Source organism: Strix uralensis, chromosome 2, assembly GCF_047716275.1.
Source record: "Strix uralensis isolate ZFMK-TIS-50842 chromosome 2, bStrUra1, whole genome shotgun sequence".
NCBI classification, from domain to species: domain Eukaryota; kingdom Metazoa; phylum Chordata; class Aves; order Strigiformes; family Strigidae; genus Strix; species Strix uralensis.
This window is the reverse complement of record NC_133973.1, coordinates 119,340,970-119,365,893: the sequence shown is the minus strand read 5'-3', so window position 1 is coordinate 119,365,893 and position 24,924 is coordinate 119,340,970. Positions and strand designations below refer to the sequence as shown.

Sequence of the window (24,924 nt, the reverse complement as noted above, 5' to 3'; positions counted from 1 at the left end):
CAGTTTGTGTCTTGTTGGTTTTTTTTTTTAAAGTCTCAACAATTCATCCAGTGATCTGTCTAATCAGTCTTGCAGGTTTCTAGCAATTATATCTCTATTGTTAAGCATCATTTGCTGTTACCAGTTGTGAGACATGAGGTTTTTCCTTGTTTCCCAGTCTAAACCTGTTCTTTTTACTCTGCCAATCATTTCTGTTTTGGTAGTTCTTCATTTAGAAATACTGACTCTCACATTGTCTATGTATTTTTTGTGTTTCTCTTTGATACTAGCATTTTTAGAAAACAAGCTACCTTGATTTGCAAATTATGGAAAAAAAAAAATTCTGATTTTTTTTTTTGGTAATGATGTTGCCAAGTCTTGCAGAGGTAGGAGCTGATATTTGTGAGGAAATATATGCAGATTTTACTTAAGACTATGCACTAACTGTTAAGTACATGAACTTTCCTTTTTTTTTGTCATACCTAATAATACAGGTCATGAAAACCTTTCTAAGAGCCTTTGTGGGGAAAAAAGCAAATGTATTTAGGCAAAAAGATACATATTTTGGATCTTACCTTTGCTACATATTACGTGAATGTACTGTAATACAGCCCAAGTCTGTCTTTCTACTAAGGATCTCTGAAAACAGGAATAGCAAAGGTTTGAGTCAGGCCTGAGGTATAGTCTTGGCATAGTCTCATTTCTTCTTTGCTCCCATCTGTTCAGGTATATTTAAAACTTTATTAAAAGCTTTGTGTGCTTGTGATGCTTTTGTTCTTGTAGAGAAAGAAAATAACATGGAACAAACCTGGGAAACTTTAAGAGTCAATGAACTGAATTAATTCTTTTCAGCAAAAGGTGAGATGTAGGGAAATCTAACTTTGAATTATTTCCTCTTTGCCTTAGAGGGAAAAATAAGATAGGTAAAAGAGAATATTGGATTAACCTTTGGTGTAACTGACTGATTTCCAGGGAAGTACGAGCCAACTGCATTGATAATACAATTTTTCTTTTTCTCTTTTTAAATGTAAGAAAACCTCTCATTTGAATTGAACATTACCTTTATTGCAGTTCAAATGCTATTATATTATGGCATTTGGCTATAAAGTTAATAAATAAAGGAATTAAAAGGTGGTTGCCTCTCCTCTAGGGTTAATCTGGTTCACAGCTTTGCTGTTTGGTCTTCATACTGCACCCCCCTACCCCCACCCCCCAAGTTAATGGACAAGAGGTCTTGAATAATGTTGTAAATGTGTAGAAGAATATTGGAGCTTTATTCCTCCGGACCTCTTTACTGTCTTGGAATTTTAAGGGTTATCCTCAAACAGTAGAACTACACAAGTTGATGCTCTGTTTTAAAAATGCTGCCAAGTCTGGGAAACCTAATGACTGTTATAAAACTTGAAGAATAAATACAGGCTTGAACCTTGAACATTTTCAGTCTCTTGTGAATGATCACGTGTTAATATAAGCTATGGATGCCTAAACCTGTGCTAAGTATCACTGCAGTGCATATATACAATTTAAAAACTATTAGCAGTGTAAGGTTTATATTGCATTGTAAGCCTCAGAAAGTATGTTCTGTAATTTTCCTATTGCTATATCTTAGTTTATCTTAGTATATTCTGCTACAGGAATCAAGGAGGTTGACATGATAAAAAAAAAGCAAAGAAACATAACTGCTAAGGTTTCTTTTCTCAATAGCTCAGTTTAATTGAACCATTTATTTCCTTAATATTCTATTACAGATATACTTCTTAATTCTAGTGTTTGATTACTTAATTGCAGTTATGTCTGTCTCTTACCAAACATTGTATTTTTTCCATCTATCTATAAAGCATTAAAGGATTCTGGAAGTGTAATGTGACAGAGTGGAAAAATCTCAAATAAACAGTATTGTTGCTTCTTTACTCACGACAGTGACTGTATAGACTGACATTCTCTCTTCTAACATTGTAGGATGATAATGCTAAAAGTCAGGTTTGAACTTAGAACTGTAAATTTAGAAGGAAGTCAGTTTAATGAACTTAGTTGGCAGAGGATATTTGAAGTGAAGAAGCTGTTTTGGATATCTAATGCTTGTTTTAACCCTGTTTCAGAACACGTTGCTTTTGTGGAGCACAGCAAGTTGATGATACAAGAAGAGCAGGTTCCCCACAGGAAAGAAATTAAAAGATCTTGGAGCCACTTATTAAGGTAAACAGATTGCAGTGGATTTCTGGATGGGTAAGTATTGATGAGTAGGATATTTCTGTTTCCTCTACCTACCTTCCTTGATAAAGGATTTATAAAACAGCACAGAAAGCTACTTCTAGCCTTTCACAAAAGCTCAGTGATGTTACACATTAGTGTACACTCCAGGACATACCCAAATTATGCCTGTATTTTTCTTGTTGTGTATCTCAAAATCAATTTAACTTACTGATTTTTAGTACAGATTTTTTTTAGAGAGGTCTTAGGCCCTTTAGAACCAATTATATACCAATTTGGTATTACAGGTACAGAAATCCTATATCCAGGTTGCCTTTTATAATTTCTTGAATTCATGGTAAAATTGATTATTATAAATAATAGATTACCAAACTGAACAATTACTAAAAGCAAACAAACCCTCAGGCAAAGTAAGTGGGGTTTTTTAAACTGAAAGAGATTTAGATTAGATATAAGGAAGAAATTCTTTACTCTGAGGGTGGTGAGGCACTGAAACAGGTTGTCCAGAGAAGCTGTGGCTGCCCCCTCCCTGGAGGGGTTCAAGGCCAGGTTGGACGGGGCTTTGAGCAACCTGGTCTAGTGGAAGGTGTCCCTGCCCATGGCAGGGGGCTTGGAACTAGATGATCTTTTAGGTCCCTTCCAACCCCAACCATTCTATGATTCTATTCTATGAAAGTAGCTATTGGGAAGGAGCCCGAAGAAGCATCACTTGCTGTCATGAAGAAAAGAGATGAAGTTGTTGTAAACTGCAGTGGAATACGAGGTAGTAAGTCAGGACCTCAAATGAGCTGCCTCTGGTAGTGGCTAGAATGAGACGTTGCTGTGCACCTTCTGCTGCTCAGTAATGTATCTGTTCTCGTCATGGGCAGCAGTTCTGTATCTCTTTTGCTTACTTCTGTGTTCCAGTTATATTGGGGCTACCTAAGGAGCTTTAGCAGTGTGGGATTTGGGGAAAATCAGTCAAATTTCAAAGTTGTTACTATGCAAAATGATGTTGCCTTTTTTTTTTTTGTGCGAGCTACTTGGATATGCACTTCAGTCTTTTATTTTATAAATGTATTGATATTGAAACTAACATTTCTAATAGGAATTAAATTTAATAGGAGTACAGATTTTCTTTCTACATGTCTAACTTTTGATCTTGCTCTGCAGTCTAGCAAAAGCAGTGTTACAGGATCATTGTGTGCCTGTGTGGGTGGGAAAGGGACTGAGAAATCAGGATCATGTAATAAATACCATCAAAAATTCTATTTCCTATGTATGTATTGCTAAACATAGTGATGTGTAGCTATTGTGTAGGAAATGTTGGTGATGGCAGTATTTTTTGCTACTACAGGATTAGAAAGTAAATGAATGTTAAGACATTCAAAGAAAAGCATAGAGAAACTTTGTTTTTTCTTTGTGATCTTAGGAAGAAAAAGTAAAATCTGAAACTATTAATTCTGTAGTTATTTTTAAGAACTGTTGTTGGAAAGTGATACCTTACTCTGAAGTTGGGTGTGGTTTTTTTTCTTGCTTTATGTTTTTCTTCAAACAGCAGATCAGAAATGGACACGAGTCCTCTGGGAGGATTAGAACTGTCTGAACATACTCCTGGCCTGCTAGGGAATACAACCATGGCAGCAGGTCTTGCAAATGTAGGAAATACATTTGGAGGTCCACCAAGTTCTTTAGTTTCTAGACCTAATAAATTCCAAGACTCACCGATAGAAGATGACGATGATGTAGTTTTTGTTGAACCCATACAACCTCCACAAAATTCTACGTCTCTGATAGCAGATCAAAGGAACACTGCATTTACATCATCAAAAAATGAAGAACTTCAAGGGAATGATTGCAAAATGCTTCGTCCTCCAAAAGACTTAAATTCTCAAAAGGGGAGTATAAGTGAAACTATTATTATTGATGATGAAGAAGACATTGAAACAAGTCAAGGACAAGAGAAGAATGCTTCCAGTTTTAATGAACGAAGACTTCCAGAGTGTAAAAATAGAACCAACGATACGGAATTCTCAGCTTCCGGTTTTTCAAGAAGTAAGGTAAATTCAGGAATAGGTAATAGTGGTATAACCACAGAACCAGACTCTGAAATTCAGATTGCTAATGTTACTACATTAGAAACAGGTGCTATGAGCTCTGTGAGTGATGGTCATTTAGAAAACGCTGAAGGGCGTGACATGAACTTAATGATTACACATGTGACATCACTGCAGAATGCCAACTTGGGAGATGTATCTAACGGACTGCAGTCAAGTAATTTTGGTGTTAATATGCAAACATACACCCCATCTTTGACTTCACAGACCAAGACTGGTGTAGGACCTTTCAATCCTGGTAGAATGAACGTGGCTGGAGATGTATTTCAAAATGGAGAATCTGTGACTCATCATAATCCTGGTAAGTTGCAATTCTGAACATTTCCTTAAAAACTGAAGATAAATAATATTAAGTTTAATGAAAATATTTTTGGCAGTGGCACTGCTTAGTTTTTAGCTTAATTCATATGGATGATCTTGGTTCCCTTCATCCCCATCACAACCTTATCTGTGACTCCGGAATAAAATATGCTCAATGCCAGTGACATAATGTGTTAGGTAGGTAAACTATCCCAGTTCAGCAGTTAGTGATACCTTCAGATGTTTTGAGACACAAGTATTTGTATATGAAGCAGAGCTTTCTTTATGACTTAAGTGTACCCCTTTAATTGGCACAAATAAAGGTTAGTGTATCTGTGTAACTTTTGTACCTTTTTGTGGAGTTCTACAATTGGTGTAATGCATCAGTTATTTAAGTATTATTTTACTGATATGTCTTGCCATCTGAATGTAATTTGACATGCGAAAAAAATGAATTTGGAAGTCTGATCATAAGTAGCCAGCTGTAGTAATTCATTGCATACTGAGCAATTCTTGGTGTTTACAATGCTTAATAAAATGGAGTCCACGTTACTTGTGGACTCACATATTCATGCAGTAAGTTATACACACTTTATCATTGCTGTTTAGTTGCCCGTGATAATATGTATTTATATCATGCAATATTAATTAGTTTGAATTGACTGGTTTTGTTCTGTATCTGTGTGTAAATAGCAGTATACTGTCTCCTGATTTAGCAAGTAAACCGGTATTTTTGAAAGTCAAATGGAGCAGCCATGAATGGTCTTCTGGAATTGCTATTCTACAGAATTTAAGCTTTCACATAAGCAATTTAAAACCTTTCAAGTTCTAACATATACTGGTACTCTGCTGCGCTGTTAGGCTAGAAGTGGGGGAAAAAGCCAAATTACTATTTACTACAGGTTTAACTTCAGACTAGTTAGGGTCATTTTAAATGGAAAATTTAAACCAGTTACAATCTAGGTGCAGTAAACCCTTCTTAATGCTTTATTTCTTAACTTGCTCATATGTTGATTAAAACACATGGATTATTTTTAACCTGTTTTTCAACAAATATTTAAATAGTACAGTTCTTCGATTTGGTCCTGTATTACCAAATGTAATTTGCACAAGTATTAATACCTTTCATATTCTATTATGGAAATGACAGTATGAAACTAAGCTTTAAGTTGAATGTTAGGTTGTGGGTTTTTTGTGTTTAATCTTGAAACTGATTTCAAAATTTGACTTCTGAAGTTGAAAGCTGGGAAGTTTTTATAGTTGAATGCCTCACTGAATAATTTAGAAATTCAGTTCTTAATCTTTTAAAAGCAACATTCCCACTACTGCTAGTTGATCTCTTAGACATGGGATATGATTATTGTGTTATCACAGATGGTCAAGTAGTTGTGTATGAGTACTTAAAGCATTTGTTACCTTGAAGTAGTGCCTTTTGTTTGTCTGGGGGAAAGTGCATCTTGAGAAAGCATGTGCTTTCCCTTTAACTACTGAACTTTTATTTTTGTTGTGATTAACAGAGACACACCAGAGTTCTGCTGGTAGGAAGGCTGGGACCGTAGCAGTATTGAAATAGATTGTGTTCAGAGAGACAGGAGTAGTGGCTGGGAGTCCTTTGAGGGACTTGATGAAAAAGACTCACTCAGAAGGGAGGAAAAAATAAGTTTGCAAGTAGATACGAGAGATGTATTTCAGGGTGTACATATATAGAATTTTTTTATGGCTGTGGTCTTTGTATTTGAAAAACAGAGTGGTAGGTTCAGAAGGAAGCAGGAAGGGCTGAAACAGGTAAGAGAAGGAGAAAAATACCAGATGAGAGGAATTAGAAAAATGGCAAAGAACATGAGAAGAAGAAACAATGAGGAAAGAGGGAAGACAGCTATAGTGGAAATGGCTTTTACACAAGAAAAAGCCTGAAACATGGTAGGTGCGAATCTTTTACAGGTTAAAGGGTTTTGTACTTGGAAAGATGTAAAGGAAAGGTTTTCAAGATACAAGTTTCAATTTTGTTCTTTTCCCTAGAAGTTGTTCCTTTTCTTCTAGAAAATCTGTCAGTAAAAGTTAACCCTGTCTGTTAGAAACTTTGATAATATGACAGGAAGCATTTGATCTTAAATATGTTTGATATATTCTACACAATTCGAGTCTAAGATTGCTAAGGATAGATTAATCTTCTCTGGATCAGTGGTGTTCCATCTGTTCTGATTTCCAGGTTTCTAAAATACTTCCAATGGACGTGGAGACTCCTGCTCAGTTAGTTTAAGCCTACTGATGATAAAAATGCATTGATTTATATAATTTGAAGATCTTGGATTGAAAAACAGTGCTTATAGTTCCAAAATAGGACATAAGAAGTTGGATGGCAAACTTTTTTTCAGATACCACAAGTTTCTTTAGGGATTTGCCAGTTAACATTTCAATGCCAAAGCTTTGCATAAGGACTTAATACATCCATTTACAGAGCAGTTTTGCAAATCTCAGAACTACTCATTTACCTAAAGACATTCTATCTTGCATCTTGGACAAGACCTGTGATTCATATTTGCTTCCTATTTAGAGGATTTGAAGCCTTGAAGATGCAAGCATGTATTGTGTCCTGATACTTCCTTTTTTCTCCCTAGTGACCAAGGAATTAGGACATGTGACATCTACATGTTGTTAGAAAAATAGATCAAAACTGTTGGTAGTGAGGCTCTGGCAAATACATTATATGTATTTGTATCAGAAAGAGTGTGCCCAGCAGGACTAGGGAAGAGATTGTTCCTCTCTACTTGGCATTGGTGAAGGCCGCACCCTGAATACTGTGTTCAGTTTTGGGCCCCTCATTACGAGAAAGTCATTTAGGGGCTGGAGTGTGTCCAAAGAAGAGCAGTGAAGCTGGTGAAGAGTCTAGAGAACAAGTTCTGTGAGGAGTGGCTGAGGGAACGTGGAGAAAAGGAGGCTGAGGGGAGGCCTTATCACTCTCTACAACTGCCTGAAAGGAGGTTGTAGCGAGGTGGGTGTCGGTCTCTTTTTCCCTAGTAACAAGTGACAGGAAGAGAAGAAATGGCCTCAAGTTGCGCTGGGGGAGGTTTAGGTTGGATGTTAAGAAAAATTTCTTCACTGAAAGGATTGTCAAGCATTGAAACAAGCTTCCCAGGGAAGTGGTTGAGGCACCGTCCCTGGAGCTATTTAAAAGACGTGTAGGTGTGGTGCTTAGGGACATGGTTTAGTGGTGGACATGGTGGTGTTAGGTTTACAGTTGGACTTGATCTTAAGTGTCTTTTCCAACCTAAATGATTCTGTGATTCTAATGTATGTGGTTTGGAAGATTTTCTCTGGATCAGTGTTAGTCCTTTCCCATTGGCAAGGTGCCTCCACTGTATGGGAAACAGTAGGTGCACAACAGAGAAACTTTTGTCCAACCCATTAATTCAGAACCCAGTGTCCCCAGTAAACAGTGGAGTACATTTGGGTTGGAAGGGACCTTTAGAGAATACCTAGTCCAGCCACCCTACCATGGACAGTGACATGTTTCGTTAGACTAGGTTGCTCAAAGCCTCATCCAACCTGACCTTGAACACTTCCAGGGAGGGGTATCCACAACTTCTCTGGGCAACTTGTTCCTGTCTTGCCACCTTCATCATAAAAAAAAATTTGTTCCCCATGTCCAATCTAAATTTAGCCTCTTTCAATTTAAAAACATTGCCTCTTGCCCTATCACTACAGATCTTGGTAAAAAGTATCTCTCCCGTCTTTCTTGTAAGCCCCCTTTAATATATTGAAAGGGTGCAATAAGGTCTCCCCAGAGCCTTCTCTTCAGGCTGAACAACCTGAACTCTGTTTGCCTTTCTTCACAGGAGAGGTGTTCCAGCCTTCTGCCATTTTTTGTGGCCCTCCTCTGGACCTGCTGATACAGGCCCATATCTGTCTTGTACTGGGGACCCCAGAGCTGCATATAGGACTCCAGGTGGGGTTTCACCAGAGCAGAGTAGAGGGACAGAATCACCACCCTTGACCTGCTGGCCATGCTTCTTTTAATGCAGCCGAGAGTATGATTGGCTTTCTGGGCTGCAAGCACACGTTGCTGCCTCATGTCCAATTTCTCATCTACCAGTATCTACAAGTTCTCCACAGGGCTGATCTCAATCTGTTCATCTCCCAGTTTATATTGATACTGAGGATTGCCCTGATGCAGGTGCAAGACCTTGCACTTGGCCTTGTTGAGCTTCATGAGGTTCATGTGGGCCCATTCCTCAAGCTTTTCAAGGTCCCTCTGGATGGCACATCGCTTCCTTCTAAATTATCAACTGTACCACACAGCTTGGTGTTACCTGCAAACTTGCTGAGGGTGCACTTAATCCCACTATGTTGTTGATGATGATGTCAAATGGTACCAGTCCCAGTATGGGCATTTGAGGGACACAGCTCGTTGCTGATTTCAGCTTGGGGCATTAAGCCATTAACTGTAATTCTTTGGACACAACCATCCAGCCAATTCCTTGTCCATCAAATCCATATGTCTCCAATTCAGCATCAAGAATGTTGTGGGGGACCATATCATAGGTCTTTGAGAAGTCCACATAGATGAACAAAAGTCCTTGTAGATGAGTTTCAGGTGCTTTTGGACTGGAACTTAGGTTTTGTTTCTCTGAATGGAATCTGGTTTTTATGCATCAAAACTGCAAATTGAGGATGCAGTTCAGAATTGCCTTGATCTGAACCAGGTCATTAATGCAGTTGTAGCTGAATTTGTTTCAAGACCCGCATACCTCTGTAAAACTTAATTACTGTCTTCCTCCCCACCTCTGCCTCAAGTTGTAATGACACAGTTTTTTAGCTTTTTTAAAAAGACGTCATTTCGTTGAGCTATTTTTGCGAGATGGCTCCACAAATAAATGCATCGGTGCAAATGAGAGTAAGGAATAATTTTATAGCAGTTCAGAGCAGTAATGAGTGAGAAAGAATGAGAGCACCCAGAACAGCCATTATAGTAAGAAGAAATTGAACATGAAGCTGTACAGTCTCATAAAGTTGGCCAGTAAAGAATTGCGGGTAGGAACCTGAAGGATAAATACAAGGGCAGTGAGGTATGGAAACTCATCAGGAATCAACTAAGGAAGTGTGATACACCTTCTCAGTTCAAGAACACGGAAAACATTTTACAGATCCTTTGTAGAGAATATAAAGTGGAGGATGTAACTTGGTTAAAAAGTGAGATGTGAAGAAAAGTCACAATATAAAAATTAATGTCTACGGATGTGTGATGTGGAAGAAGTGAAAGCAAAAAACCAAAAGGCATGAAGATCTTTAGATGTTCTTGTGGTATGTTTGTGGAAGGGGAAATGCAACAAAATATCAATTAAGGGAGCCTGTCTGAAGCCTTAAAATACTAAGGAAATATTGAAATAGTCTTAATTGGGGTATTAGGAAGTCATGGTAAAAGTTTAAAACCCAAATGAGCCTAGCAAACTAAAGTTTTCATGAGTGGCAGTAGAGTGCTACTGGAATTACAAGCACATGTAACTTGTAAAGAGATACAATGTGCTCCCACCTGAAACCTATGAGAAAAGAGGAGAATCTAAAAATATTTTCAGGTGTTAAGGTGCAACCAGGATACAAATATATCTGAGGTAGTATAATAATTTCTATACATAATAGTATAGAAAAGTTTGAAGAGGGCACTTAAGTGAGTTTTAACTTTAAGCACTGTGATGACATATCTTAGTTTGTCAGTATGAATACTCATGCCTTCAAAGGTAAACACTTAATGGTTTAAAGAAGAATCTGTTTTGTTCTGCTTCTTTTCCCTCTTCCCCTCCCCTCTGTGTTCCAGCTCTATTTACCCTCAAGCATTACAATAGGTAAATTTCCAACTTGCCTTATGTCTCAGAAATAGGACATCCTTGACAGCTACAAAGTCACACTGGAAGATGATCTTCTACTTGCTAAGGAATGTATGTTGTCTGTTGCTGTAACAAGGGTTCTTGGAACTTTGTCCCTAAAATTAATTTTAAAACTACGCAACAGAATATGGTGTTAATAAATCCTCTTGGGGAAAGAGAGGATTTTAAAAAATAGTATGAGGAGAGGATGCCTTCTGTTTAAGGAATGATTACAGACCAAGGTAATGTCCCTTAACTTAAGAGTAAGGTATGGGCAGTTGCTGAAGTCTATAGGTTAAGGTTTTTGTTGTCTGAAGTTACAGAATTTAAAATCGTATTTCTTATATTTGGTTGTTAATACTAATTGTAATAACACTTGAGGAGTACAGTGAGTCATTGCAGTAAGACATGCAAGACTTAAGTATTTCTATTTAGTTACACTAAATGCTGTATTTACTCTTTACTTAAAAGTAGTAGCACGAGTATTACCCAATACAGTAATATTTTGCAGGTATTTACTATTCAGTAAGTAACAGTGAAGTACTGTTCTAGATGCTGGGAATAAAAAGCTTGAAAGGTAAGTCCCAAGTCCTGTGACAGTATTCGGGATAACTGACACATACTACTGAAAATGTGTGTAAATGTTTTTTATAATGGAAAGAAGTTCCTATTTGGGTTTTAATTCATGCTTAAGTAACATACCATTCTTGGCATTCTTCAGAAGCTCAGCATTCCTAATTATTTGTGATAATTATTTAAAATGAAAGCTTAAATTCCAGAGAAAAGCCAGGAAATTATTTACTGTGGGATTTTTCTTCCCCCAGAACTGTATATTCTGCTCCAAACAAAGATACTGAGCCTGTAATTGAACAGAAGCATGTAATCTTTTTAGATGTATTTCTACTGGAGAAAAAGTTTTACTTGTGTTCTTGTTACGCCAATTACTCTGTAGCATGTCATGCTACAAAAGATTGGGCAAAGATGACTTTGATCCATAATAGTCTATTGTCCACAAATACAGATGGAAGACTAGTGGAGTCTGGAACACAGGGACATGGATTTGTGTACTGCCAGAACTTAATGAAATATTATTTTCTAGGTTCATTGATTTCTACTGAGGAAGACTTGGAACTCTCATGACTTTGCCAGTTTGCACATTAAGTGGTATTCATTGTATTGAAAAGGTTGAGAAAAACAGGAACTCTTACAGGAATCGATGACATAAATGCAGATCCCAGATGTGGAGCCACAGTGCTTTGCTTTAACTGTAATATCGTTTTCTGGCTGCAAGTTGGATTGGGAGACTAATATGGGGAAGCCCAATTCTAGGGTTTGTCACTGAGGCCAGACACATGATGCTTGTTAAAGCTTTAGAACAAAATAACTAATGAAAATCTAAGATTTCGTGTTCTTGGAAATTTGTAGAGTTTATAGCTTAAACCTTAGTTTAGAATTTCCATGTTTCTGTTGGTCTCTTTCTTTTATAATTGCAGTTGTTAATTGCAGTTTTGTTTGTCTGAAGATTAAATTACTAGTTTGCAAACCCAGTGCAAGTGAATTGAGGTCTGCAAAACATGTCACTAGATGTAAGATGGGACCATTCTGAAATTTGTTCATGTTCTGAAGCTTTGTAACAATGGAGAGTGATACCATCAAACAGCATTTTACTTTAAACCTGAATTTCTAAAATACCATCTTTCTTATGTTAATTGTCAGTTCCAGCAGAAATGATTTTATGATCATATATCTGAATATTATTCTATATATATGTACATGTCTGTTCACTTTTATGTTTGGTTGTTTTTTGTTTTTGTTTTGTTTTTTTTGTTGTTTTTTTTTTTTTGTCTTGAAGATTCTTGGATATCCCAGTCAGCTTCCTTCCCTAGGAATCAGAAGCAACCAGGTGTGGATTCCTTGTCACCTGTAGCATCACTTCCTAAACAGATTTTCCAGCCTTCTGCCCAGCAGCAGCCTTCTAAACAGGTTAAAGTCACATGTGCAAACTGCAGAAAGCCTTTACAAAAGGGACAGACTGCGTATCAGCGAAAAGGATCAGCTCACCTTTTTTGTTCTACTACCTGCCTCTCATCATTCTCACACAAACCCACTCCAAAGAAACTTTGTGTTATGTGCAGAAAGTAAGGGATTTTTTAATTTTGTTTCATATTAGCAGGGAAATCCATTAATACTTGAGATTCTCATGCATGTATGAGAATTGCTCCATTAATGATATAAAACCTGACTATACAAGTACTTTATATAAGGTCACTTTAATGTTTGGAAATGTTGAATTCACTGTTGTCTGCCATAACAAAATAAAAATTCTACCATCTTTAAATTTGGCAGATTGTTTCTATGAAAGTCAACACACTAAAAATTACTGATTTTTTTTTAATTTTTTTTTTTTTAAAAAAGACAAGATGTTCAAGTTATAATATATCCTCTGGCAAGGTATATTCTTTCTTCTTTATATGAAAAGAAGTGGACCTTGTGTTGTATAGAAAGCATTCATTTTGATAAATGAAAATATAAAATCTTTAAAAGGCTTTAAAAGAAGTAGAAACTGATATTTTCAAGAAGCTGGAAGAAATTTGGGAGCTTTTCCACTGTTGAAACTGAAGATACCGTAAGTGGGCAGGACAGAGGGAGTGACAAGCACACCTAGGAGTGGCTTATTCTAAATTACTGGTTAGGTTTGACTTGTAATTTTTCATTATTTCCCAAACTTAAAATTGCCAGAGAAGTCTTCCATAATTGTACTGTTGTAGTGTTAGGTGTACAAAATAGCTGTACTATCTTTTTCGGTGTACTGATTACTGAGATACTTGCATTTTTTCATATTTTTTCAGTAAAGATGCAAGTTAAATGATGAATTCTTGCTGAACTAAAGAAGGCTTGCAATAAAGACTGCCTTCGTTAATGTATGTTTTGCAGAGTGTGGTCTTTGCTCAATCGCAGTTTTAAACTACTGAAAAAGTTTTACTTCAGTATGCAGTGTGGTGAATTAATGGCTTGTATTCAGATGTAAGCTACTGATCTGAGTATCTCTTTTTTTTTTTTTTCTTCCCTTGAGACTCAGTAAAAATAAGCTATAGAAAGTATTGGTATCGTGTGTATGCATACCTTGGTACACTGAAAACGTAGCAGATTTACCATAGTTTAGCTTTTTAAAAATACATGTAAAAGCTCAAATCCTCTCAACCCTCACCTTTACAGAGCTATTTAAAAGCACTCTGTACTCTATTGGCTTGTACATGTTTATACACGTATCTTTTTTTTTAGAAGTAATCCAGCGGCTACCGTATTCAGGTAGCTATATTGTATATAAAGATGAAGATTTGACTAATCTTTTTATTTCTGACTGAAATCTTGAAAACTCATGGCTAAATCTGTGCTCTGTTGGAACTTAGGAGATACTTAACTTTATATTGTAAGAGACTACATACAAAACTGCCCAAAGTGGTAAGGCTTTATTTTTTAACGATGAGGACAATACCTTATTTCTAGCTTTGGGGTTACTTAAAATTGTTTGTTTAGTGTATTTGATTTCTAGAGAACCTCTGTGAAGCCACCTTTGACAATTTTTTGAGGTGATGTTGATCTTTGTTTTTCTACTAGTATGCAGTTGCTTACTCAAGTACGGTTAAATAGAAGGCCGTATGTGCATGAAATTGTTCCTCTGTAGTATGGCTTCATTACGAAACCTAAGCTTATCCATCCTTTTTTTTGGTTTATTGCCAAATTTCTGCTACATGGTGGTAGCAAACCAGGTATTCTTTGCTTCGTACTTGATCTCTTCTTACTAAGGCAGACATAATACTGTCAGGTTGCAGTTCAGTGAAAGGATAAGGGAACTCTAGCAAAATCCAGGAGATCTTGAATGTAGGTTGGATAGATGATAATAGTTGATATGACATAGGTCAGACTTTCAGAGGTAATTCTCAGATTTATTTTTAAATATGTAGATGACGTTAAGTGGAAAAAGTGAAGCCTACAATAACTTTTTAAAAAAATTGTGTAACCCCATCTGAAAAGTCAGAACTCTTAACGTATTTTATTGTAAACCACTTTCCTAGCACTCTTCTAAACCTTTGTAACTACATAAATAGTGCAGGAGTTGTTATAAGAAGGAAAATATAGGAAATATTTGGCATTCTTCTTAGTATTTGTAATTTTTATTGACTTCTTGACTTTGCACTTGTCTCCTTTGATACAAGTTAATATGTGCTTTGTTACAAGTTAGTAGTGTTTTATAAGTCCTGGTGGAATCCGGCCAGAAACGGTACACTCCTCAGGGCAGGAGTTCTGGCTTTTGCAGTACAGAAGTGATAACACACCCCAACACAAATCCTTACTGGGTTGGCAAAGGATAAGCCAAAATCTGCTGGCTTCCCTTTGATGGAAGAAGGCAGGCTTGCAGGTGTTAATGTGCAGGAGCAGTACAAGTCTATTTTCAAGGGAGTCTGGGGAAGCATACAGCATATTTCCAATGTTTCCCACTCACCCCAGTTTTAGGGCTCCTAGGTATGAGTGTCTGGGGCGTATCTTTTCCAGCTGGTGATCCATTGTGATGTCAATAGGGACCCAGATGTGCCCAGTCAATTTTTATTCTGTCCAGTGGTATTTCCTGTATGTCAATAATAGGTTTTTCTACTTAGAAGGCAAAGGGGGAAGCTTCTTTATTCTCCTTAGCACTTCTAATTTATGGTATGTGGTAGTTTGGGATTAAGAGTGAAACTACCTTAGAAATGACCTTAGAAGTTTGGGAGACCTGAGAACAAAGGTGCACTGACAAGCATGGTGTTAGTGACTTTGCTAAGTTTGCAGCGTGTGCAGCATACAATTGAAGATCAAGGAAGTCTAGTATTAACTTCAGTGAAAAACAGTGTAAGTCAGTTTGGTTAGAAGAAGGCTTGTTCTATTTCAAATTAATTTTATTGGTGGTTGCTTCTCCACCATTTAATATGTTAAATTGGTGCAGTTTCATGGGCAACTTCATGAACTGTTCAGGTGCTTTGGAACTTTAAAGTAACGATGGAATTAACTTTTAAATTTTAAATGATAAAACTTCTAGGAAAGTCTGTGGTAGAGTTTTAAGCTTTTTAGTTTTATTTATGAGAAAACAAGCTTCTCTTCTCATCTTATCCTATCATGAGGATAATACTGGAAATGGTAGAGTTACATACAAATGAATACCATTTTTTGCCTTTTACTATAAATCTGAATTTTTGCATGTGAAACTTACACCTTTTGCATGAAGTTGCAAAATGGCCAGTTCAAATTCGCTGTGTTAATTTTTTGTATAAGATTGAGTTTGCCACAACTGGTACCTAATGGTCACTTAGTTCTGGAATAATGTAATGGGAAAAAAATAGCCCCAGTCCAAACAAAAAAGTAGGTGTTTACGCAGGAAAGACATTGTACTTATAGTACTTATAGTAATTGTAAAATATTATTATTATTAAACTTAATGTTTGACATGTGACTTAACTGTACACCCACAAAATCTTAGAAAATGTAAAGTGTTCTTGTTTAACTATATATATGTATTTATACACAAGCACACTAGAGGGTTTTTTTGTCTTTCAGAGATATAACAACAATGAAGGGTACCATTGTTGCTCAAGTTGATTCAAGTGAGTCTTTCCAGGAGTTTTGCAGTACATCTTGTTTATCCTTCTATGAAGATAAACAGAATCCCTCAAAAGGAGTTTTGAATAAATCAAGATGCACTATCTGTGGTAAACTAACTGAGGTCTGGTTGACTTTTTTTTCTCTTACTTTGCTCAATAATGAAAATATTAATAACTTAGATTCTGAAATAAGAACTGAAGGAAATTTAAAAAATGGTTCAGTATTTTCATACACAGTGAGATACTAAGATACACAGGCTTAATATTCATAAAGAACAACTGAAGGGAGAAAATTCAGAGAGGTTATTTGTTTTTTGTTTCAGAAACTTGAAGTGCCTTTTGCTGATATTTTGTAGGTACTGTCAACAATATTAGGCATAGAATCTCGTAATTATAACCCAGATCTCCCCCATTAGAAGAATTGCTGTTGAAAAAAGACAAGATTTACTGTATTATTTACTTTTTTACTGTATGTTTTGAAAGATCATGCAAATGTTTTTAAAGATATGTAGAATTTAGGCAATTTTAAATTTTCATGAATGTATTAATTTACTCTTGATGCCCTTACTGGGCCTGCCGTAGTTCAGGCTGTTACTTTACACAGCGTATATGTCTGGCCAGTCTTTATATGCCATGTTGTTAGCCTGCGAATTGAGTATTTTATAAAATTGCATAAATTGACCTCTGCTCTAGTGTGCATTTATTACGTCCTTCCTGTGATCTTTGCTTCTAGGCTACAGGAGCAAATGGGTCCAAGAATTTTTTTTTTCTAGAACTTTGAAGATGATAGAAACACCAGTTTCTGTTTCTGTATTTCATGCTCATTTCAAGCATCTCTGTCCTTAAATAGTGAGCTTGTTAATCTGTTTTTAGTTATTGTACTTGAGTGTAAGACTTTTGGCTTGTCTAGTAGTTTCAGGCAACTTTGTGCTTGTGTGGTGATAGAATACCTTTTTATTTTTATTTTTTAGATTCGCCATGAAGTTAGCTTTAAAAATATGACTCATAAGCTGTGCAGTGACCATTGCTTCAATAGATACAGGATGGCAAATGGTTTAATAATGAATTGCTGTGAGCATTGTGGGGAGTATTTGCCCAGTAAAGGAGCTGGAAACAATATTCTTACTATTGATGGTCAGCAGAAAAGATTCTGCTGTCAGAACTGCGTTGGTGAATACAAGCAGGTAATTATTTCTTTACCTATAAATTAAAATCAAATAAGTACTAATACTCCTTAAATTTATCCTGTTATTCATAATATGGTTTTACTTCTCATTAGAAGTCTTAAGTAATAAAGACTTCTGAAAATTAAATTAATGCTAGTGAGGGCCAACTAGCTGGAATGGACCTTTTACTACTGGCTTTTTTTGATGTTGCTGCAATAGCAATACATATTGGTTATTAATGAAAAAATCCCTGAAATTAAACTTTATGTTAATAATTTCTATTTCTTTCTAATGGGTATATTTCTATCATGAGTATATTAATAGCAAGCCCAACACACAAACTTACTGGTCCTTAAGTGATGTTCTCTTTTTTGATATAAAAGCTTGCTTGTATGCAATCGAAACAGTGAAAAATGTGCAGAGTTTACAGATTGGACATTGCTGTGAGAAAGCTCTAACTGATTACACGTTGGCTGGGTACCTGTACTATGTTTAATCTCCTTCACTGTACAGCATAGGATTTCAAAATTTATTGTTACTTTCATCCTTCCATGTGTTAGTTTGTGCTTTCATTTTCTTTACTTGGTTTGTTTTTTATTTATTCTTAAGACTGTTGAGATAGTAATAATTGCTGTGGTTAAAAATAATTCCAAATCAAGAAATCTGATGCTGACGTCTTTTACATATTACAAAGCCAGTTCAGCTCTGAACCGTTGCTAATGCTGGCTGGAAGGTTTAAATGTTTTGTTAATTTAACAAATATAAATCTATTAATTTGTTAAATATTTGGGGGGGGGGGGGGGAGATGCAATTTGGGGATTTTACTTTTTTTTTTAATTTGGGTTTTTTACTTGGTACATTCTCTGAGTTTATAGGGATAGTGTTACAAAATATGGAAGTACTGTTTTACTAGCAAGAAACTTCTTTATCTGATTTTGAAGCTAACACTTGAATATATGAGTGGTCCCAGGGCTGCACATTGCTTTGGGTTCTTTCTTCATCTCTTTCCATTTTTGACAAACTAATGATCCAAGAGAAAAGGGAGTGCAGTGCTGAATTTTTTAAAGTTCTTTCATGTTGCATCATGTATGTTTGTATTTTCTCTTTGGACATTCAGTTTTGATGCTTTTGGGGATGGCTGTTCTTGTGTATATGCAATGTGCAAACAGCAGATTGGAAACGTGCATATGTAAACAGCATAACTGAAAAGGTAACATAAGCGTTATTCTTTTGTCACAGCTATACCAAAAGGGACAGGATAGGTTTCCAAGATACTAAAAACATAGGCATGCCCAGAAGCCATGGAAAGACTTGAAGAAACGTTGAATACTGTCTCTCGAAGAAACAAAAAGGCATGAGATTAACTTTGAACTTGAGAGATTCTCACACAACCAGTATAACATGCACTGCACATGGAATTATGAAATGAACGTGGAATTTTGAGAGGTCGAATGATAAATCTGTACTTAACTCTCATTACAGACTGTACTCTTATGTGTTCAGATATTGTTGTATTTTGTGTTTAGATTATGTATTTGAGAATGAGAAGGATATGGGTAGCAAGTTGTATGTTCTGGTTTGATTTGGGGAGGAGGAGCAGTTTGTAGTACCAGGAATCTTCACAAGTAGTGTCAGGTATTGTGCATTATTGTGAGGATCCTTAAGAGAACCTTTAAAATTGAGACACATTGTTTTGGTGCATTCAGTTCTGACAGCAGACTTTATTCAAGCAAGTTCTTAATTCTTTTGTGAAAATATTTGGTCTGGGGAACTGTAATAGGCTGTGAGAAGCTTAATTCAAGTGCTCATGTGCATCTGGTTTGGAGTGGTGATTTAGTGTAATTCTTAACTGGTAGGTTTCAAATGTTTCTGGAGTGTTGGGGGTTTTGGGGTATTTTGGATATTAAGAGAAGCTCAAAGTATAAAATTAGGAGTGTTTTAGTGTATGTTGTAGGTGTCAAAGTTGCTCAGGACACAATTATTTGAGAATATTTAGTTGCCTAGCAGGATTTAGTTAGGTTTGAACTTCCATTTACATTAATTTTTTTTTTTGAACTGAATGTTTTCAAGGAACTCTGTTCTTAAAGAAGGAATTTAGACTTTGGAAAATGTCACTGAGAACTCATTGGGCCACAATTGGTAAATTGTAGGTTGCTTTGTTCAGTCGTAAAATTGTTTTCTTGGAAATGTTTATTAGACCTTGCTTTTAAAGGAGACAGGTGAAGGAGAGAATGTGGGAGAGTTGCTATTACATACTGAAATAAACTTAATGGAATCAATAATATAGGAAAAGTTGATGTATCATTTGATTACAGCATTGTGTTGTACAACTGATTATTGTGTGTCACAAATTTTGGCAAATGTTTTCTTACAAACACTTGTAAAATACATAGGTCTTACTGGTATGAGCTTTGTATTAAGCAGTTTCTATTGTAAATGTCATACACCTAACAATATGCTATACGTTTGTAGTAGTAATAAATGCAAACTGATTCTTACTACTTGTACCTATCTATATACTTAATCCCTAATTTTTTAAATAAATATTACACTGATTTGAACAATTAATTTTCAGTAACTTATCATGGACATTTTTTCTTCCTGGAATGAAAAAATTAATATTGTGGGTAATAAAAATTACAGTGGCTCTCGGAATGGCCACTGACTGCAAATAATCCATCGCTACAAAGGGTTTCTTCTGCTTTAGACTGTTGGTGGGAGTAGGAAACAGTGTTATTCCTGGGTTGGGGAGTAGGTTTTTTTCTGAAGTGTTCTAAGTCACCTGTCAAGGTGATGAATGCACTTAGCTTTCTACATAGCAGTTTAAGACCCTGCTTTAAAGCTGATACACAAATACATTGCATACTGTATTTTGCTTTTCCGAGAGGTTCTTTCTTACCTAAAACTGAAGTAATTACAGAGCTTAGGTTTCTTTCATATTAAAAAAGGTATAAAAATTAAATAGATTCATAAATTGTGTAAGATTTAAAAATGTATAAATAAACAGTCTAACTAATGCTCAGTGTGGTTATATGCAAGAGCATTGTGATTTCCTGATGGCACGACAGCCATTCATGAACACAGCTAAGTGCAAGTAAAGCTTTTTTAAAAAAGAGAAAACAATGATAAAATCCTTCCTCCAAAAATGAAATTACTGTGACAATTTAGAAGAAATGTCAAAACAAAACCCTTATTGGAAGTGGTTATTTTCTTTTAACCTGAAGAAGACTACTACTACAAGATAATAAATTCTTTACCTGTTGCACTGAGGTTCAAACTCTTCATGTGTAGAGGGGCAAGATGGACTTAAAGAATGACACTAAACAGAATAAATAAAACAAAAAACTGCTAGAAGAGAATGAGATCATATCTGACAGGTGGCTAAATTGTGCAAATGGCGAAATATTTCTTCGAGTAGGCATTTCATATAATTAAAACAAGAACTTCACCGTTTTAAAAAATAACTTAAGTGATTCATTTAAAAATTAGTATCTATGCAACTAATTTAAACAGACCCCAAATGTGTCTGCCATGAAGACACATTAACCAAAAGCACATATGTTGTTTCAGTGTTTCTGTTTCTGAGACTATTGCATATTTTCTCTCTCTATAAAATTACTTGACTTCCTTTTCAAGGCAGTTACCATGTTCTCTGTGTCCTGATTTGCTGGATTTGGGTACAGGCTTTAAAACTTTGTTCTAAGGAACATGTGAAGTCTGTGACTTGGCTTGTGCAACCAACCATACTTTTTAATGTTCAGCTGTTCAACTAAGAAAAAGCTGAGTCTGTGTCTAGTTTTAAAAATAACAGTCTTTAACTGCTTTGCTTACTGGCCTGATCAGTCCACAGTGCTCTTGATTTTGCTGTGAAAGCATTTAATGCTTTGCTAATTTAAAATGTTCCTTCACTTTTTTTTTTGCTTTGTTTCCATAACTAAAATTCTTCTTGTTAGAGTATGACCTGGGATTTGCTTGCTTTGGGTGCTTCTTAGAGGTGATGGTCTTCGTGTGCTGTCAAGAAGGGGGGAAGGAGGTCTACCTGTTTCTTCACAGGCTTCTTAATAGCTCTGGTATGAAGTGACTACCAGGTGAATGGAAGTCTAATGAGTATTTTCCTAGTTGGAGAGGATGCTTGCAGTGTCTTTTCTTCTACTGAAAATTTTCCTTCAGTACTGCGTAAAAGTTCATTTGATTGACTTCCCTGATTAGATTGAAGACTTACTGCTGAACATGCTTCAAGACTAATCAGGCTATGCCATCCCTTTAAGCTATTCACTTACAAGCAATAGAGAAAACCTAACCTAGGCAGTTGTGCTTCCTTGTTTCAAGTTCTGCTCCTTGCTAAACAACTGCTTCTGTGAAACTCTTAAAACTTACTTCATCTGCTTTATCTGTGTGCAGAGGTTTAGGAGCCTTCACTGTATATAGTAATATGCGTATCAGTTCTGCAACTTACAATTCATTGCTTATGTAGAGTTTGTACTTAGTCTCACAAAATATATTGATATCAACTGGTTTAAATTTCACTGAATGCTATGATAGAATGTCTTGTCATGTAGTACTTCAGTGGAAGCATCTACGGTTTTCAACTTTGTCTTGTCCCCTGCAGTGTCTGTTCTTTTTCTGTGCTGCTTTGCTGTTAAGACAGATCTGTCCTTCTTTTTATTTTGATAGTACAATTAACTACAAGATCTGCTGCTTCCTGCTGTTGTTACTGCTTTGTAAATTCTCATTTCCAAGTATCTATTTTGAGAGTAAATACTGTTGACAAAACCAGTAATTGTGAGAGTTCAACAGCCCCTTCACACTGAAGTGATAGAAATACTGACTTTTCAAATTTTATTTTTTTAATTTCTGGTCACTTTTAAAGAGAAGTTCTGTCGTTTCAGCCAGTTCAAACTGTGATTTAATAGTGGAGTCTCTTCCTCATATGGTAAACCACTTCTGTCTCACTTCAGGTAATACTTAGTTTGGTATTAAGTAATGTGTGATAATACTGATATCTGATACTATGTACACTTCTACAAATGGAGATGGCTAGATGCTTTTTAACCCGTCTGCCATGGTTAAATGACAGAAATCTTTATCAACTGAGAAATAATCAATTCTCTTTTCTTCCTGCTGAGTGGTGTGGGGGTGTTTTTGAGGCTTGTTGTGTTTAAGCCTCCAAGTTTCTTGTGTGTCTGATGCAAATCAAGCCCTTCTAGAAACTATCCTATTGTTCTACCTTTTCTTCTACCTTTTATTTACTCCTGTTTTCTGGAACCACTTATTTTGCCATTTCTGCTTCAGACATGTGTCTTCAACTGTAGAATTTGCTGCTCTTCAATAAAAACTATATAATCAACTTCCTTAGGCATCTGAATATCACATAACACATAGTAAGTGTTCAGGATGTTATTTCGTCAATATTTTAGAAGATAAAGTGAGATAGGTACATCAGAGATGTTAAAAGAGATTTGTAGTTCTGAAGAAAAGTACTTGCAATAGTCAAAATTGTGAGGTGTGATCTGTGTGGGAACACAGGAAATTCTTAGGAAGAGGAAGCAAGGAGGTGGTATGACTAGGTATTGGAGTTAGGGTGGATATAACCACATCCATACACTGCTGTACCTGGAATAATTGGACAGGGTTGAGGGGAAGAGGGAGAAAAGGTAAAACAGAAACAGCCAAAACATTCAGTTAATGTAAGAGTAACTTGCTTTTTGAGACAGGGTTTCAGCTCTGTGTTTCTTAAAGGCATAAAGGCAGGTGTCTTCAGAGTGGGAACAAAACTGGCAAGAAGAGGGAGCACTGGCAGTTGGAGATGCCAGAGAAATGTTACTGGACAAGTTACCAATTTGGCTGTTTGTAGAATTTAGCTGATGGAACATAAACACAAATCATTTAGTGTTCAAGGGCCACAAAAGCAATTACTTCAGCTTTTGCTCTTAAAACTTGGGCAAATGCTTTTGAGGTGTTACTAATATTAATCTCTTATATTGGAGCAGGGAAGAGTTTGCAGTTGTTATTCCTGGGGGAGAGATGGTTTGGGTATGGTATTTCAAAAGACTGAATAAATAATACAGTTTCTTCTTTCTTTGCTGTTACAGATTCTGCTGACATCTGGTTCTTTTCTTAGACGTGCGTGTTGCTTCTGGATCCATCCGGACCATCCTTCTTTCAAATAAATCTGAACTAGTTTAGCTGCTGTTTTCTTGATTGCCTTGCAAATGAATCTCTGTTATCATAGAACTCTTATGTAGTGAATATCTCTGCTTTCCTACTTACAGAAAATTTCTCTTCTTTCTCTACCTTTCCATTTGAACACAGGTTGACTGTGTTTCTGTCCCAGAATATTCTTTTCTGGAAGCTTTCCTGGTATTTATCTTATTTCTAATCCGTAACTGTTACTCTGTAAAGCTACCAAAGAGAAGTTTGCGTGGATTGAGAAGTATGTACCAACCTGTTTTACCATGGACCATAGATGTGTAACTGTAAAGCATTTCCTTCAACTGGAAACAAATCTTTGGGCTGCTACAGAGTGTTGTAGCAGTCAGCTGGTATTCTTGTGTTCTTGATCGGCTTGCCCTTGCATGGGAGAAGTTGTAGCAAGAATGTGCTCTTACACTGCAGGCATGTTCTTCATCTTGCACTCTATCCTTCTGGAGGCACGTGAAGCAGGTGATACTGCTTTTTTTGGTCAAGAACAAAAGTCTGTAGCAGAGATGCCTAGATTCAAGGCACTAATAGCTTTATTGAAATACTCTTGCAGCCAGGAAGTTCAAGAACAGAGACTTTCATCAGTTTCAGTTGCAAACATTATAGTATTGGTCTGATATTTATTTTGGGGCTTGATCTTTCTTCTTAGTAGGATGCATGCAAGAAGAGCTCTAGACTTCAGCTTTCATGATCCTTTCAGTAAGATGTAAAGGAAGATCAAGATTCCTTCTAAAATGATTGTTGCTAATAATGGCAAGAATAAACATTCCTCAGAAACCCTCCAAGTGAATTTTCTCTTATTTCCAGGAATTTGAATTTCTGTTGTGACAATACTTGTATTTCTGGCATATATCCCATTCATCTGTTTTGTCTTGCATCTTGATAGCCGCTTTTGTAGTTGCCAGTTTGAGTTCAACACTATTCGGTGGACAGAATGAAGATTTGAAATGTATATAGGACTAATAATTTGTAAGAATTTTTGAATCGCGTGAGGCATTCTATAATACGTCTTTTCTCTGTTATCTATCATGAGATACCTATTGTGAAGTAGACCCGATTTCTAGAATTAAGTCTCTAATAGGGTATAAAAACAGCTCATGAATAAGGAGTGAGTTTAGGATCAAATATAATAAGAACAGAAGCATATGCAGGCTTCTGCATTTATCTTAGACTTTATGCTTTGGAAGAGGTCAGATATGCAATGCAGAATCGAGGTGGAGTAGTGAGGGAGAGGTGTAGTCAGACTACTTTGCATCAAGCTTCCCCTCAGAGGGCAGTGGGCCATTATTCTCTATAAATTTTGCCCCTGGGCTAACTTAATTTTTTTGTACTTAATAATCTAAATGATAGAATTTTCTTCACTAATTTGATAGCAGTGTTTTTACTTAACATTTTCCTTAAAATTGCAGTCCTTAAACTTGCATATATTTTTGTAAGACACTGTAGATTTGGATTTGCCAGAAGTGGTCCTGGGAAG

At 36.1% G+C, this 24,924-nt stretch overlaps 1 protein-coding gene across 16 annotated transcripts in view; it reads left to right on the top strand.

Moving 5' to 3' along the window:
* ZMYM2 (zinc finger MYM-type containing 2) overlaps nt 1-24,924 on the top strand; it is a 99,469-nt gene that overhangs the window by 25,384 nt on the left and 49,161 nt on the right. For 7 of the 16 annotated variants that reach the window (XM_074860098.1, XM_074860092.1, XM_074860093.1 and 4 more), the window contains exons 3-8: nt 763-837; nt 2,079-2,175; nt 3,728-4,587; nt 12,300-12,585; nt 16,037-16,202; nt 17,052-17,264. In XM_074860098.1, the coding sequence (XP_074716199.1) occupies nt 2,111-2,175; nt 3,728-4,587; nt 12,300-12,585; nt 16,037-16,202; nt 17,052-17,264 (1,590 nt within the window). In that variant the 5' untranslated portion in view covers nt 763-837; nt 2,079-2,110. The other 9 variants (XM_074860086.1, XM_074860090.1, XM_074860097.1 and 6 more) reach the window with 8 other exon arrangements.